General features: G+C 38.5%; 1 protein-coding gene across 2 annotated transcripts in view; it reads left to right on the top strand.

The window, feature by feature from the left end:
• Positions 1-18,042, top strand: part of CDK14 (cyclin dependent kinase 14) — a 316,567-nt gene that overhangs the window by 162,092 nt on the left and 136,433 nt on the right. For both annotated transcript variants that reach the window (XM_056337644.1, XM_056337645.1), the window contains one exon: positions 214-337. In XM_056337644.1, coding sequence (XP_056193619.1) covers positions 214-337 — 124 coding nt within the window. The remainder of the gene's footprint in view (positions 1-213; positions 338-18,042) is intronic.

The raw sequence follows: 18,042 nt of genomic DNA, 5'->3' as shown, positions 1-18,042 counted from the left end.
AGGGCTTGGAGGCTGGGGTTAGTCCTTGCAAAGTACGTATTTTTTAGATGGAAATTTTGTTGTGTTAAATTTGGGTGGGAATTACACCAGTTTGGGAGGAATTCTGACACAATGTTACCACAATATGCAAGCACCCTGCATATTGTGAAGAAATCATCTGTGGTTATATGCAAAATATTAACAGAGGTCATTTTTTGTCCCCCTCTTTTTCAGTTATTTTTATTTCAGTTGCTGCGAGGACTGTCTTACATCCACCAGCGTTACATTTTGCACAGGGACCTGAAACCACAGAATCTTCTGATCAGTGACACGGGGGAGTTAAAGCTGGCAGACTTTGGTAGGCAAGCAGTTAATTACAAGTCTCTTATAATGTTGTAGGAATGTCAGACAGATGGTTCCATTGATTTCTCTTCCCCCCACCCTATTCCTTAGACACACCTTCTTCATTGTAGATAATTGCACATTTTTCTCCTGAGTGAAGAAATTGATTATGGTCAACAAAATGCTTGATTAAAAGGGAGCAAGTGAAAAACAAATATATACTCCAGTTCTCACAAGGAAAATAATGCTGAAAGTATTTCAATTTTATTTACTGTGAGACCTCTGAATTAAAATTCAAAACCTGTAAACAGAGAAGAAAAAAAATAGAGAGCCACCTGAGGAAATACAGTCTATATGAAGAGCACAATCACTTTATGGAAGCAGCTCTAGGGTTGTAGAGATCTGCATTAACCTTCATTAAATGGTCATTAAAAGAGTCTGAACGACACAAGAATAAATATTCCTTCTAAGGAATAAAGGACACTAGGATCACCTGGACTGCTTTCAGTATCCATTAGTCCTTTATGGGGGAGCCTTACGTGGAGTATAGTCAGGGGAAATTATCCACTGACATGTTAGCCCTTTTGCTTTTTTTTAATTTTTATTTTAATTTTTGTTAAGCCACTTTCTAGTGGCTACACTTGGGCACGTACTCTTTCCTCTGAAAACCATTCTGAATACAGCTGTGGAAAATGACAGAAATTTTTTTTAGTTTTTTTTACAAAATGTTGTAGGAATTTCTTTCTTTCCTGTAGGTCAGCTTCTCAGCTACTGATTCCAGGAGAACTTCTGAAGCAAGCTGAAAATGTGACCTATGGTTTTTTTAAATGTTTTTTATTTTTATGACTACTGTCCATATCGGGCTTCACATTTCATGCAGCAGCAGTAATGAGGGAACCTTGTGTGCTAATTGGCAGTTTGACTGCTAATATAGTCATGGGTTTTTGTCTTTTAATTAGTGTTACTGCAATTAACATCTCCGTGTGTATTTGCTATGCTGCAGAAGGAAACGGGACTTCAGGTAGACGCCATCCACAAGAACTTGATTGGCCTTTGGATTGTAAGCCAATTAGAGAAATAGTATTAGAAACAATTACTATATGGTTTTACATACTTTTTTTCTGCTGCTGTTTTTCAAAACTTGGAAGATACCTGAAGTTTTCTAAAGATACGCTTAGAAAAAGCATTCCTGCATGTTGCTTTTCACTATGAGATTTCATCTCTTAAGTATATGAAAACAAGTGAATTGTTAACTGTTTTTGCAGTGAAATACAAGTTAGTCCTCTGTTGAAGGTGCTGTGCTGTTTGAGATGACCAGTTTTGTTGTATCATTCATATGTATAAAACAGTATGAACTTATCCGACTTCCAGGTATGCCCGTATTCTGAGTTCTTCAAGAGGTTGTTGTGATAGTGCTCTAGCTTTGGTGGATAATGAAAACTGTAGGTGATCTTACAAACTCTTTTGTATGTAAAATGTTTCATGTGGTGTGGGGGTTTTGCAGGGGGTGTGCGTGTGTGTAATGCTGAAGCTCTATGGCTTTTGTGGCTGGCGGAGGGAGGCAATAAACTTTTCAGCTGTGTTTTTAAGAAAAAGAAAACAAACCACCTTTCACTAGCACTGTTAAATGCCTTGCCGGAGGTGTAAGCCCATCAATGAAATGTCCACCTCGGATGTAGGTTGAACTCTTTCTGGCTGTATTGCCTGATGTTGCCATAGGGCACAGGAAAGGATGGGACGTTCGTTTTGCCCTGCTTTAGTAGGAAATGTAACTATCACTTCTGATGAAATTATTGCCTCATTGGACCACTAGGGTAAATATCCCAGTGATGACAAAAAAAGTAGGATTTCCTACCTTTGCGTTGGTGGGCATTTAAGATTGACCATTATGTATTATTTTGAGAGGGAGACTAGACAAGTATAAGTACAACCAAGAAGAAATACCCAGTAGTAGACATATGAATGTGTTATATTGTGGAGAGGAATTTTCTTCTGTCTTGTAAGTTTGTCCTGACCTAACAGAAACATCTGCGTGATCTACTTTTATACACTGAGAGAAGATTGTATATCTCCATTTCTTTTTAAAGCTAGATTTTCTTTCATGGCTCATGACCTTGTAAAATTGAAAACCAGATGGGTTAAATTTCTCTTCTGAGAACCAAGATGAAAAATTAGAAGGGACAAGGTTAAAGTCTGAAGGGTCGTGACCTCTTTCACTGGAGACATGAGAAATGAGAGCACACCCGTGTGCTCTCTGTATGCACCCCTGTGCATATTTACTTATTTAAACAGTGTATTATTGTAGCCCATCTTCCACCTTCCCAGTACAAAAGACTCTTCTTAAACAAGATGTAAAGTATGGTGCTCTTTCTTTGTGTTTTTCTCCCACTAATTTCTCCCATATAGTTTGCAATAATGTGCTTGGAAAGGAAGTTGGTTTTGATTGTGCATTTGATTAATTACATGAGGAGCAGTATGGAAATTAGAGATGGGTGTTTTGCTTTCAAATGCACTCAAGGCAGGAGAGAACCTATCAAGAAATCAGTTTCTGTCAGAGATAGGATTGACTTTGCTAGCACAATAAATATAAAATCCTAGAGCAAAGGCCGTTTAGTCTCTAAGGACAAGATCTTCAGATTTTGGTTTCATAAGTTTACAAAAAATCAACAGCATGGCTGAAGTTTTTCATTTGGCATCAGGCTTATTTAATCTCCTCAGTGCAGGATATCAAATACTTAAAAGCAGCCTGTAGTCGATCATAGTTCTTGAATAAACAAGGTAAAAGAAAGGCTATTCATGCCTGCTGGTGCATTGCACTGCGGCTGAAGTGGAATCTTTGAATAACTGTGGGCATGTGTTTTTCTACAGCAGGGCTCCCAGACATAGATACTCTGCTGTGTGGGAGTGTCTTTGTTCAGATGAACGGTGGTTTGCTTTTCTGTTCATTGTGCTATATCTGCTAGGAAATGAACATTTATGAGAAGACTCAGCAGTCAAATAAAAAGGGAGAACAGAACATAGAGGCTTTATCAAATTAAAAATGGATGAGCTATAAAAGATGGCTTTCTTGAGAAGATATAATAGGGGAGACTACATCCTGAATAATTGTTGCTATGAAAAATAGTCCTTGAACTCCATTCCTGCATTCTTTTTTTCAATCTAATTAAAATTCTAGAGGAAATTAAAGTTTATTAGGAATTCTCCTTATGAAATGAAGTGCAAGAGTTATTTTTGATCCTGTGGTGTGAATTTGACTACGGTTTTGTTTGTTTTCCCCCGCACATGTCTGTCTTGTGTAGAAATAAAGTATTATAAACCTTTAATGAGTAATGCCATAAGCAATTACAAACTTAAATGAATAATGCCTTGTGCTTGATGCTCGTTACCACACAGACTGAGCTGCATAGCTGTTCCTTAGCCTTTAGTTAGTAGTTTCTTTAACTTTTCTCCGCACTGTATACAGATGCCTTTGTTTTGCCTTTGGATGTGTATTGACTAAAAAAAATATCTTTAGGCCTTTGGAAAAGTCATTAAGAAGTTTTAAAAGCAAGGTATATTTCTAGAATAAATCGATTTTTCTTAACTATAAAGGGTGTCAAATGGCTGTACAGCCGCAGATAGGAGCATGAAAAAGATCACTAAGAATATCTTTTTTTTCAAGAGGTAGTTGCAGTCAGGTGATTAGTAATTAAGTAAAATAGTCATCTAAACAAATATGTGATTTGTATTCATATTGAACATATTAATAACCAGTGATACCTTATTTTCAAAATAAGGTCGCTTTGAACCTCTAAGAAATATGTACCAAAGACTGTGGAAGCAAATATAGAAGAAAACACCAGAGGAACAGACAAGCTCTTGGCAGGCATCTTTGACTCTGCATGAGGGCACTTCTGAGTGGCCACAGGCAGAAGGGTATGGGGTGTTGGAAGGGTTTAGATAGCAGCAACAGAAGCTCTGTGAGGAGATTAAGTCATCTGGGAGGAAAATGTGTTGAGATGGAGGAGGAGCTTGGCAACAACAGGGTGTTGAGGAGGCAGAAGTAAGATGCTAGAAGAGCAGGAGGCAGAAAAGCAATAGGTGGTTGTGCAAAATGTAGGCATGGTGCTATGTGGGTGGGTAATTGAGTCACAGCAGACTGATGAGGCTGAGGTGCTCCATTACTTCCTTGTCTTGGTCTTCAAGAATAAGATTGCATAGGCCTTTGTTCTCAGAGATGCAGTTCAGGGAGGAAAGGGGTGAGTCAAAGATAACTGAGTCAAGGATCTTCTGAGAAATCTTGACCTGTGCAAGTTCATGGGTCCGGGCAGGAGGCCTCCTGAGGGTACTGGAAAAGCTCTCTGATGTCATTATCAAGCTGCTCTCCATTATCTTTGAAAGACTGTGTAGACTGGAGGAGGTCCCCAGTAACTGGGAAAAGGTTAATGTTGTATCCATTTTCAAGAAGAGCAAGAAGGAAGGTGCTGCAAACTGGTCAACCGCTATCCCTGGAAAAATGATGGAGTGAGTCTGCTTGGAAGTAATTCCTGTGTGAATGAATGTGAAGAAAATGTTTACCAGTTTCAATCAAGGTGAATCATGTTTGATCCATGGGATTGGCTTTGGTAATAAAATTACTAGCTGTGCAATCTCCCAGTACCTAAGAGAGGGTTACCAAGAAGATGGTGGTGCACAGCAAGAAGGTGCTTTTTACTGAGGTGCACAGTGGGAGAATGAGGGATGATGGTCATAAGTTGAAACAGAACTGGGTATAAGAATGGAAGTGTTCACTATGAGAACACTTCAGCACTGGAGCAGCCCAGAGAGGTGAAATCTCCCTTCGCTTCACTGACTGGACAAAGCCTTGAGCAGTCTGGCAGGTTGGACTAGCTGAATTCTCCTTGTGTGGTTCCATGGTACCATGCTTGTTTTGATTTACTTTCTTTGTTAGTGATTGGATATTAGCATTTAGCTATTGTGTATACTGATACAGATCAAGATTGGCTAATCATTTATGTTTGCATCCAGATTCTCATACTTCATAAACTCGCACAAAGTCCCTAAATGGCTGATAACAATCAGGTAGGATGTGGTTCCCACCTTCCATGGGGGTCTTTCCAAGAAGGATTTACTCTTTTTGTGCCTTGTTTCTTCTTCTTTGTCCCAAAAAATACACTAATGGCCTAATATTCTGACTCTTCTGGGGACAATGTGGACTTTAATCTGATCATAGTATGGTTACTCTTGCATATCCTTTAGTTAGAATATTTTTGTGCTCTCTGAGTTGAAAAGCATGTAGTTATATGTGTTATTAGAAATTTTCAGATAAAACATTTACATAGTTTTTGAGGGTAGGCATATTGACATCACCTTTCGATGCATTGAGAACATCCTCAGGGCACGGGTATAGAGAACAAAACATTTAAACTTGACTAGCATGTGAGGCAATGGTAGTGCTTCTGAGGTTGTGAGAGAAATTGGCCAAATTCCTATTAGGGCCACAGTGGTTTCTAGTGTTGCAAAGTGACTGAGGAAGAGTGTCAGGAACGTTTAGTGTTTTAATGCTTTGGTGCTTGTTCCTGTAGTCAGAGGGTTGCTTGTTCTCATTTGTGGGAGTGGGCTTTGGAGAGAAAAACAGCATGAGAATCTTCATGGAAACGACTTTGCTTTACTCTCCCAAATGGCACTGACGCTGAAGCTTTTCCTCTTAGCTTTTTGTTGTCTTTTGGGGACCTCCTCGGGTGAGTAGGGAGCTGCAGGAGATCTGCATTATGATGCATTATGTGAAGTCCCGCATAAAGCTTTCAGAGTTTTGTTAATATAGAGCCCTGTAATGTAGTAAAAGAAAGAATCAAGTAAGTGTGATTGAACCATACATCCATCCTTCTAGATATATAGGAAGATTAATAAAGATAGTAGGAGCTAAGAGGCTTGAGCTTTGTAAGAAAGAGAATTATACTCAGTGGAGCTGCAGTTTGAAACTGTAGTATTAAAGAGGATGTTTCCATGAATTTCCATATAGACTTTTCTGTGGAGAGCATGTTGGGGATATGTCACGAGGGACAGGACTATTGCTGTATAGTTTTCTGATAAGATGATTAAAGCTATGTTGACAACTTGGAAAAAAAAAAAAAAGAGTTTCTTTTAAAAGTGCATGTAAGATTCATACGAAAGGTTAGATAGCATAAAAGATTGCTTGCATTGGTAACCGCCGTGTTTTTTCTGTGTAAATGCTCCACAGAGTATCAGATCTTGGAGATGCTGGTATAAAGAGTTGCTACAGTGCCTGAAGAGATGGTACTTTATATTGCTGGTGATGCTTGATGAAACTGTTTGCAAACTTTCTTTGAGAGCATCTCTAGCTGTGTAGGCTGGCTGCCTCTGATCTTTCTGGCTTCAAGTGTGCTCAAGGAGCAGCGGCTGTGGCACTGCAGCCACCTGCCCCTCGGGATGGGCTGTAGGAGCAGCCTGGGTCAGTTCTGAGGCAGCTGGCCCACAGTGGGCTCCTGCTGCCTCACCAGCAGGCCTTGTTGGGGCTGTAGAAATCATGGAAGCTGTCTGGATTTCTGTTATCAGAGGCTGCTGCTGATAAAGGGAGACAGCTTACCCTAAATGTAGGTCCACAGACCCCTCTAACACCCTGTCTGAATTGAACAGAGAAAGAAAAAGGCCTTTCTTTCCCATATTCCTGTGGGAGGTTGCTGTTACCCTGTGTGCAGCCTGTTCCCCTCTGATAACAGCCTTTGAGATCTAAAGAATTTGATCTTTTACCCCCCAGGAAAGTCAGTAATGGGTTTCTTTGAGGACTCTATTTGTATTAAATATTAAGAAATGAAGATGACTTCAGTGACAATGTTGGGAGTTAGTTGAAAAACAGGAAATGAGAACCTGGAAAGTGAAACCCAAACTACTCAAAGCTGAGTTAGCTTGCAGGTCTTTGTAAAACAGTTATTTCTGTAACTAACTGTAAATACAGCGTTTTCCATTGAGAGCAGAAGCTGATAATGCTGTTCACGGTGACAGCTGGGTTAGAGGCCTGGAGCAGCAGAGCAGACTGTGTGCGTGTGTCCGGGCGTAACCTCAGTCACACACTACGGAGTCAGTGAAAAAAGCCCCTGACATCCCTATTGCTTTCTAGAGCCATGGAAAGGGAGGCTAGAGCTTAGGAGTGGAGCGGAAAGGTAGCTTGGGAACCTTCGAGTCTTTTCTCTTGGAGGAAGGCTTAAAGTTCTAGGCTGCGAAGGCTGTAGGTACTGCGGGCCCAGAGACCCGTGGCAGGCTGCTCTGTTAGTTATTTGCTTTCCCAGAGTGACAGGCTTTCCCTCCACCCCCAGATCTTCCTTCTTAGTTTGTAATGGTATAACTGGCTGCTGTCCGGGAGCAGTTAAAACATTCTCCTTCCCCTCCCAGGTGCAAGGGCTTCACTTGCTGTGCTCATGACCTTCCCTCATCTTGCCCAGATCTGTGGTGAAGACTGGAGAGGAGATGCATAGTTGGCAGGAAATTTCAAGCGACAGAATGCAAAGGGATAGGTCTGATTGAGGCATTTGGGGTGAAGAATTCCTCTGTGCATTGTTTTTTGAGGTGGAGATGTAGAAGAATGTGTGGTCTAGTGCTGTTGTAGATGCTTCTTGCTTCACATCTCTTTGGTTTGTCATTCTCATTGTGGACCCCCATCTAATTAACTTCATAGATCTAATGCTTTTATTGAGGTATCGGATAAGTCTAAACAAAAAAATGCAGTTGTGAGAATCAATGCAGGACGACCACTTCATGGACAGAAATTGGGTTTCGTAGTCTATGAAGAAGGAATAGATTTGACACAGGTTTACTGTCTAGAGACAGCAATTTGCAAAAACTGTGAGCTTCTGTTTTCAACTAAGGCTTTAACTTCTCTCTACTAATAGTAAATACAAAGTAGAGCCACATGCTGAATTTTTGTCCATGTCAGTCTTCACTGATTGCTTTTTAACTGTTGAAATTAAAATTCTTTAAATATACCAGTCTTTTCAGCTATTACTAAAGTAGATGCTGTAACTTAAGCTGCTCCCACTGAGAAGTACTGTGTAGGATTATTGGCTGAAAAGGAAAATTTTTGTAATTTTTTTTAAAAAACCATTAAGGAGCCAGAGATTGGTGTAACTCACTAAATGGGTCCCCTGATAAACACTTCTGAGATTACTTAGGGTTCAAGCCAGTTTCCTATTGCTACAAGTTAGTTATGTTGAACCTTTAAATAGGAGGAAAACATCTTAATTATCCATTAAGGGCAATAAAGGAAGTTGGTTATGATACCATTAAAACAACTGTGATGAAAAATGTGTTAGTGTTTTGTACTTAAAAAGAACATGGGATTTCGATGTCATCTGTACTGCAGCTCAGTGCTGACTGTGTTCTTGTATTATTACCAGAATCATGGTTTTTTTCATTGTCTCGTATTCCCCACCTAAGTGTTAACTGGGCTGTTACGAGGTAATTGCGCAAAAACCATGGGAGAACTGTGATCAGCTGTCTGTACAAGAGAGATCCATCCATCCAAATGGATCTGTAGATGTATTTAAAATCTGGGCAGCAATGACAAGTGTTTTTTTTTAATTGAAAAAAGCCTTATTCAGTCATGTGATGATGTTCTATCAGTTTTATAGGAGAATATTTTCTCTTTCTATACATCTTCTGTTATAGCCTTAGTCTGTAGCCTTTTGACTAGTGCAGCTACAAGCCCCTTTATTTAAAATATTGAACTTGCTTTAAAACTTCATTGTCCTAAAGCTTCTTTGCTTGTTTCTGATATAGCAGTTACAGGGGCAAACAACTACTACAGTCATGGTAAAGCTTTTGAGTATAGCCATCCTGGTTGGTCCCATGGTACTCTCCTTCTTTGCTTTCTTGGTCTGATTATGGGTTTGTTTAATGTTTCCTTATTTAAGAGAACATACTGTTTTACATAGTGAGAAAATTATGCCAGATTTAAAAATAATTTTAATTGTTGTGTTATAGTTACGCAGATTTATTTTACACAGGAAATCAGCTATGTGGAAATTAAAGGATAACTGGAAAAGGTATAGATTGCAGAAGAGAGAATTCATCGTCACTCAGAACAAAAATATTGATATGAAAGAAAAGAATTAATGTGAACAGAGATTGGTAGTCCATTAAGAGAAATGTACCATTTAACACAATATGAAATACTTCCATAATTGAGATTGCATTTTAAAGAAGTAATGGCTCTGTAATTTATAACATCATTTGTTTTGCCCCAGACAGTTAAAAACCTTGCCTTACTGCAATACAATCACTATTTATCTAGGTAATTTTTAATAATTTACGCAGAGGGGTTTTATACCTTCTGAAGGACACAGTACTGGCGTTATTAATATATTTATAGTTGCACAGTTTGTACTGATGTAAATGAAAATCAGCTTGCAGGTCTACCTGCATTAAGATGAGAATTTTCCCTGCAGCAATTGGCATTCATGATAGCCAGAAGAGGTCAGGCAGTGCTTGTCTTAGCAATACTTAACACTTCTGCAGTGATTTACATTTCCAAAGAGCTGTACAAATAAATGCTAACTCCACATAGCTACCCTTATGTATGTTACAAATAACAAAACTTTGCTTGACCTCTTGATCCAATTCAATGTCACCATCCTGGCAGTGGTATTTCAGTGTTTCAGTATCACTTTAGAGAAAGATGCCACACAAGGAGCATTTGCTTTTTAACAACATATTTCCAGAATCATACTGTAAGGCACAGCTTTAATGCTCTTCTAATGTAACTTTTTAAAAAATGAAATTGTCTGTTTTCTTTTCTTCTTTTCCTGTGACAAAACTGTATTAAGAACTGATTAGGTGGTTCTGCAGGAATACAGATGCCTGATTACTGATGTAAAGTCAAATAATCATTTAGACCTAAGCATATTGGAATGTCTCTCACATAAAAGTTTTCTTCTAAGATTTGTGATTCAGCTAATTTAAGATGACATATACATTAAATGAGTTTTGAGGAGTGATTCAATTGAACAAGTGAATCTAAGAATCCAGAGATTCCTGTTGTAAGATGTTGCTTTATAATATTGCTTTACAGAAGCAATAGTACTTACACAGATGTTCTTAATGGTTTCTCACTTGAAAGCAAAGTGAAAATAATTTTAAAATTTAGTGAAATCTTTGTCTCCTATAGTTATTTTGTTTGATGTATTTCAAAAAGCCTTGAAATAATTGAGAAATTAATCTTTTTTTTTTTTTTTTTTTTTTTTTTAGTTTTGGTCCTTTTGCACCAATGCCTGTACTGTACTGATGTTTTCAGATCATTTTTCTCTGACTTAAGCCAGTGCAGTCAGATGTGGGTTTAGATGCTGTGGATGTTATCTAGTATGCGAATGTATGTACTAAGGAGATACTTTATGCAAAACCTACTGCAGTTCTTCAGCAGAACAGCCAGGACAGTGTCTTACCTGCTAAGGAAATACATAAGCTGCAGGGTATAAGATATTACATAAGCTGCAGGGTATAAGATATTGTAGCAATGGAAAAAATCAGCTGAGTATTTGTCTTATCTATAAATAGTCTGGCTTGAGTACTGGAACCAGCCAGCATTAAACTCTGTGATCACTAGAGAACGGTTTGTGCTGGGCAGGGCAGCTATGCTTCAAAAGATGAGGCTGGATAATGGAACAAATGCAGCTGCGTCCTGCAGTGTAGAAATGTGTGCTTGGGTGACACCTTAGCTGGAAAAGCAGGCACATCAGACTTAATTGCAATGGCTGTGCAGTACAGGGGCCAGGTGTCAGTGGCTTCTAGTTGCAGTATTGTGCCTTTAATATATGTCAGACCTTATACAGTAAGAACTGATAGTTTCAATAGCCATGTGGTGACAGTTTTTCAAATTCACAAATTCCAAACCTGCAAGGTAATTTCAAATGGCAGTATTGTTTGATTTATAAATAAAATAGTTGTTAGGTCTGCTTTTCAAAAGTACTGTTTGTTTGTTGATGTTAACATTGTTCAAATACTTGCTTCTCCATGTAGCCCTACTCTTGTTAAATTAGCTATCCTAGACCAGTTCCTGGGATGTGATCTGTTTGTAAATTAATTTGCAGGTACTTGTTTTGGCTTTTAGTAGCTGACAATGGCTTGAGGTATTCTTTTAGTTAGTTTGCCAGGTATTTTGTCTCTAGATGGGAGATGATGGATCAGCAAAATTATAGTATCCTACTGGAATAAATCACTCCATAGAGTAACATCCCAGTGGTCATGCAACTGTCATCAGTGTTCCAGTGCTCTACAGATTAACTGCACAGAGTTGTGGACCTCATTAACAGATGGAGAGAGCAGTGTGTGTTTGCTGTGACATCACCTTGTCACTGCCAGTGTTGCATGGTCAGTTAAGAAACAAAATCATCTGAGTGTAAAGAACTGGGATTAGATGTTTGAATATAAAACTCTCATTGAAACTTAGCTTTTGTGTTTCTGTTTGGATGACTGAATCACTACAGTGGCACCAAATTGTGCTTATTTAACAGTTCTTCAGCTGTCTGATTGAATACATTAAACTAGAAGTATTTAAATGGTACTGCTGCCCTGTACACGACAGGCTTGAATATGGTATGTGTTTAGTCCTCTCAGCACCCAGACAAAGGAGGCGGCAGTTTGTCTACACGATAATTTTCTGAAAAAGATAAGTCTTGAACAGCACAGAGCAAGTGTATGTATTTCTTTACTGGTATGTCATATTTAGCCTGTCTCATGCAATATGTCAGGTACTTACTGCACATTATCAAGGTACCAGTTGATAAGGGTTGGTTCATTTTCACTTGAACCCCAGATAGTCATCCAAAAATGGCTTTTGCAGTTCTGCTTTTAGTTGTACAGATAGGAATCACAATAAATTGTTAACTTCATACACAGTAGTCTGCAGTAAGTTGTTAACTTCTGTGGTCAGTGCTTGATGGACTATTAGACTTCACGAAACAGGACATCCATAGCTCTCAATTTGTCACTACAACACTTTTCCTCTGGTTCACTTTATTTTTCTTTTCTGAATTCGTTTGGTGTGTTAGGGGAAAATCCTAATGGCAGTGAAACATTTATGCCTCAAAACTGTAGGAAAGTGATCTGTTACATTTCTTACCTTCAGCAAGTTCATTGCTCATATGGTTTAAAAGTCATAATTATTATTATTATTATTATTATTATTATTATTATCTTCTAAACTCAAATCTTTGGTATCAGGCTCATTGATTCATAGCTGCTTCCCAGTTTTTCTCTTTTTCTTAGGGAATATTAAAATATTTTGAGACCTCTCATTTTCAGTGAAGAATTATTTTCTGCCTGTTTGTCCTTTCTAGAATTTCCTCCCTGTGCTCTGTGATCTTCCCAATTTAAAACCATCTGTTCAGCCATTGTTAACTGTTTGCTTCAAACCTAATAACTTCACTGTGGAGTGAGTAATTCTGACATTTTCACTTACGGCCTTATTAGCAAAGTGGTGTGTTCGTGCTGGGATGTTGTTAGGACTAGAGGGCATCATCTTCATACAGATTTTTTGTGAGACAACAAATTGAGGATCATTAAGTAAAAATCCAGAATCTGGAAAGTAACATTTAAATCAGTCAACTGTTAAGGTATTGTGGGCATGTATACTGTACCCATAATGAATCCAGGTCTCTTCAGTAATGCAGAAGTTATCTTTGATGTGAAATTGCTTGCTGTCCTTGAGTTCTGTTAGCTTTCACATCTGTGTGAATGTTTACAGTGTCAGTGCAGATTGTTTCTTTTTTATTTTTTTCCCTGCCCACACTGTTATTTTTCTGCTTCCAGACTAACAGAGGCAGTTTGAATATATTCATGCTGTCCCAGAATGCCATGGGAATAGATACATATTCCTGGTGTTGAAAATGGAACATAAATTTCTTTTGCACTTCCATACCACTTTTTGATTGGAGCTGAATTTTTAGTGTTTCTTCCTGCTAATAGACAGTGAAAGAATTTGGCAGTCATGGTACATGTTCAGCATCAGTGGGCTTTTCCAAAATATGTCAGAATTTTTTAATAAGGATTTTAAACTAGGGAAATAAACAGCTTTATAGCTAGGATGGCTTTCAATCAAATTAATCAAAGGGATCTTTTAATATACAACCAACAGCTATCTATGCTCTTTCTTGTATCCCACTTTTCCACTGCCTGTGATCCTTTGGGTGACTCAGGAGGCAGAGGAAAGAGGTATTTATGAAAGAGATGATGCTGAAGTTGCTGAAAAAAGAAAAACGTTTTTCATGAGGGCTAGAGTCATTCTTTCTGGTAGCAGAAAAAGTACTTCTCTGTCTCCCCTTTCTGTAACTTGTGTCTGTCAGATTGACATTTGTGTCCCATTCATCGACCAGAATAATTATCATCTGTGTTACTGTGTGTGATTGTCTGAAGACATACATGAGATAAGATTTGCAGGGAAAAAGAATCTTTTATTAGAACAACTGATACAGCTGGAAAAAACAGACAGACTTAGAGGCACACATGCCTTTTTCCTTACTTACTGGTCTCTATCTCTTGAAGACTGACTGCTGAACTCCAGTATGGAAGACCAGTCATTACTCAAGTGCATTTTGGGAATACTAATTTGGGAACCTAATTAGCTCTCCCTGATAGTGGGTAACTTGTAAATGAATGGCACTACCATAATCCAGTGGCTGTATTAGGGTTCAGACATAGGATATTGTAGGTAATTTATCTTATTTGAAAGGAAATTAACTTGGATGCTCTGATGAAGCTGCATCTTGGAGACAGATGCGTTCAGGTAAACAGCAGAGGGACATGGGAAGCTTCTGCTTGTCAAGAACTGATTTCTGGGTTAGAGAGCTGACCGCTTCATTGATGCGGTGTTAGTGTTTCCACCCATTTTACTTCTGTTGTCATTCAGGTATGAATAAACATGCTTCTGTTCAAAAACAAGTAGCTGAGTAAATAGGTTAAGTGAAGTTGACGGTTCATGATCTACAGTAGAATACATTTACAATATTTTAATATTGTTACTGAATCATTGTTATGGTTTTATAAGCCATTTATCTCAAACTCTAGGTAATTGTTAAATGAAACAGGAGGCTAAAAAAGCAAGCATGAAAAGAATCTGAGTCAAGGAAAAACAGCAACAAAAACACCCTTCCTTTTTTTCAGTATGCCTTGCTAGAGTCCTTGTTGATACATCTACATCAAAATAGTAAACAGCTCAACATATTTAAGGTATAATGGAAAGGGAAACCATGCATATGGTTGGCAAGCCCTTGTTTTTGCAGACGTGACTGGCTTCCTCATTTGCAGAATCGTATTCGCTGTGAACAAAGGCTTCATGATTGTCATATGAACTTGACTAAAAAGCTATCCTGCAGCTAAGGAGGTATCAAATATTAATATTTATACTCATGTAGCCAAAGGTGCATGTACTGAATGGGTCTTGAGTCTGGATATAGTTACAGCCTCTTGTAAGAGCCAACCAAAATTTAAAAATTACAGTGATAAATAGTGTTTTGTCAATAACTGTTGCTAGGTAAAATCAGACACAACCTCTGAGTCTGAGATAAAAGATAAAGCCAGACAAAGCAAAGAAAACTGTATTTACCAAGGAAGGAAATATCTTCATACTTTTTTATTTTTTTTAAATTCAGAGCAGGAGGTTTTTTGTGTTAAAGATATATACATACATAGGCATAGATCGTTTACTCTGTATGTGGAGTCTAGGACATTGCAGGGTATCCTGAGCTGTTGTTTAATGAATGAGTTAAAAGAAAGTTGTGGTTTGTGTCAGGTAGATGCAAGGTTTGTGCAAGCCTTGCAGTATGTAACACATCAGAACAGTTTCTTCTTTCTGTTTGGATAAATAATGGCCATAGAAGTAAGTGCCTAGAGAACACTAAACAGTATCTGTTCTTCCCATAATTACACACAAGTTCCCCAGTGGGTCTGATGCAACCTGAGTTTTAATAACTGTACCTTATGCTTGCTTTCTTTCTCTCAAAATAAGGTTGCAACAGCAGGACACGTATTGACCTTTTTTATCTTTTTGAAGACACAGGAACTGGAGGGGAGTTCACTGCTTGTCAGGAGGTCCTCCCTCCACCTTCACAGGCGAAAAAGTGCTCAGGCAGCAGTATGTAAATATTGGGTAGTCACCTGGTGATCTCTCCATTTACCTTTTGGCTTTTATGCACACTGGCCATTAAGATTTGAAGTTTTGATGATCCCCCATAAGCTCTGTCTTTTAAAAATTAGATTGTTGCTCTTCCTGTAGTGTAACCATGGAAACAGACAGGGAACCCTTAAAGAAAGTGATCCAACATGCTGTGCTAATTAATCCTACCCTTCAGTTTTCTTTCAGCTGAAGGATCTAGTTAAATAAATTTTGCATGAATAAGCATATTTGGATGTGCAAAAGGGTTTAAAATATGTAGCAAATTTTCTTGCAGAAGGTTATCTGAAAAAAAACTCTGCTAACTGCCATGATTTTCAACTGGAGCATCAAAACAAGAAATGCAGTATCTTATTAGTGTTTCACATATATATTTTGATTAAATTATTTTAAAAATGTAAATATATCTGAAAGATGAGGATATTTCTTTCATGCCTGAAGTGTGATGAGAGACTTCTGCATTAATTTTGTGTCTTCAAGGGAAAACGTTCATAATTGCAAATGCCTCCTTTATGCATAGTGTTATTCAGAAAAAGCAAACTTTGTTCCCTCCCTGAGAGAAAGCAGCTCCTCTGATGTGTTAGCCTAATTCAGGTCCTTTCAGTTCTGCACAGGGGCAGCAATTGACTGTACAGTGGGACTGTGCCAAGTTTTCTTCTGCCAAATTTTAGCCTTTGTGAGTATTTCCCTTGGTTGTTCACTGTTGCTTTCCACTGGGCCATTTAGTTTCCAAAGTAGTGTATGTGCTCAACTAGGAAACCAGTTGGTCACAACTTAAAACATATGGACTATGCTCATAAGCCTCTTAACCCTGGTGATGCTGTCTGATGCCAATGTGTGGCCTCAACTCGCTTTTACAAATTAAAGTTTTGTTTATAACTTCCTTCATTCCAGTAATGATCTTATAACGTAGAAACCAGATGTAGCAGCTAACCTCAGTAAGGGTTTTGTGGTGTTTTGGGAGCGAAGAGCAGATTAAAGCAAAACATTTAGTTGTCCAACAAGCTGGGATTAGCACAAAAGGGCCATCTTTTAAAAATCAGGTGGATTTTAGTTAACCTGGAATGGATTAGAGGTGGAGGAGATCTGGAAGCAGTGGGCTAAGGAAACAGAATGGGTGGCAGACCTAGCAGAATGGGAGGACTGGTTCCATGCTGAATGGTCACATGAAAGGGGGAAAGATGTGCTTGGGCTGACTATAGCTCTTGCAGAGCTCCATCCTGGCCAGTAAAGTGGCAGAAACTGGCAGGCAAGCGTGGATGTTGTATTATTTGCAGTATGATTTTGGCTATGACAAGTTGGGTACTCATTCATTCTTACAATGGGAGATTTCTTGAGTGTGTGGATCAAAAGACTGTGTGTCGTGGCAACCTGAGTTCATTTCTTATCCCACAAGCTCTAAAGTTTTTTGACAGTTTTCCCCAAATCACACAATGTTCCTGACTACTTACAAATGCCTTTTCCCTGCCTGCCTATGCCTTTTCTCCTATCAAAGCTAGGTAGAAAATTAGAGAGGAAATTGTTTGCAAGCAAATTCAGTCTTCCTCAGGCAAGACTAAAGGGGGGGCTCAGACAGGCAAAGAAGGATGGGGCATTCACCATCCAGACTTCTCAAATCCTTTCATAATTTTTATTTAGCTTAATAATAGTAGGTCCATATCCATGAATTCAGGAAGTACTGTTCAGTTTAGTCATGTGGGATACAGGCACAGAAATTCAGACTTGCTAATGTTTCTGTGGGCTAGGAAAAACAGCTCTTCACCAGTTAGAGCATTTGGTGGTTTCTGATCTCTTAGAAGCAAATAACATTATTCTGGAGACAGAAGCACTGCAGAGCATGTGATGTGACTTCTCTGTTGGCCTCTTCGCAGCTATACCTGGCCAGCCCTGAGTTATCTGTGTGAGCCAAGTTATTTGTCAAGCTGGTGGCCAGGTGCATAAATGTGAAAGAGATGGAAGTCTGAAAACTAAAAACCTAAAAAATAATTAAAAATAATAATAAAAAAGTTTATTCATATTTGAAATACAATTTTTTTTAGAAGAAATTCTGGCATACAAGTCAAATTATTCCCCTACACTGGTCTAATTGCTATAATCAGCTGATAATGCAAACTACTGGCAAGATTTGCCATCATTATTATGGAGATATATTCACTGAGATTAACTGTTCCTAAATAGCTTCTCCAGTGTATTAAAAATAAAGGTGCAAAGGATTCTCATCTGCACTCTTATGTGAATTTTCATGTTCCATATTTCTTTCTGAGTGTATGACTTTGCTTTTTGGTTTCTATAAGGTAGAAGACGTGACCTTCTGTTTTAGTAATTTCATTAGTTTTGTGAATGAGAAATTGTTAGTTCTTTGTTTAGGAAGACACAAAATAACCCCAGTAGCGCCTTCTCCTGATTTCCGTTACTTATGCATATCCAGTGTTCCCAGCAAGGGCATGGATGGTGATCAAGGCTGTAACTAGGAGCAGTTTATTTGGAAAATGTGTTTGCAGGCCTGTGATGGGAACAGTCATCATAGCCCTGAAAATCTTTTTCCATTTCTTGGAGGAGAGAGG

The sequence above is a fragment of the Falco biarmicus genome, chromosome 4, assembly GCF_023638135.1.
Source record: "Falco biarmicus isolate bFalBia1 chromosome 4, bFalBia1.pri, whole genome shotgun sequence".
Lineage (NCBI taxonomy): Eukaryota > Metazoa > Chordata > Aves > Falconiformes > Falconidae > Falco > Falco biarmicus.
Note: the sequence above shows the minus strand (reverse complement) of the source record. Positions and strands in the feature narration are given on the sequence as shown.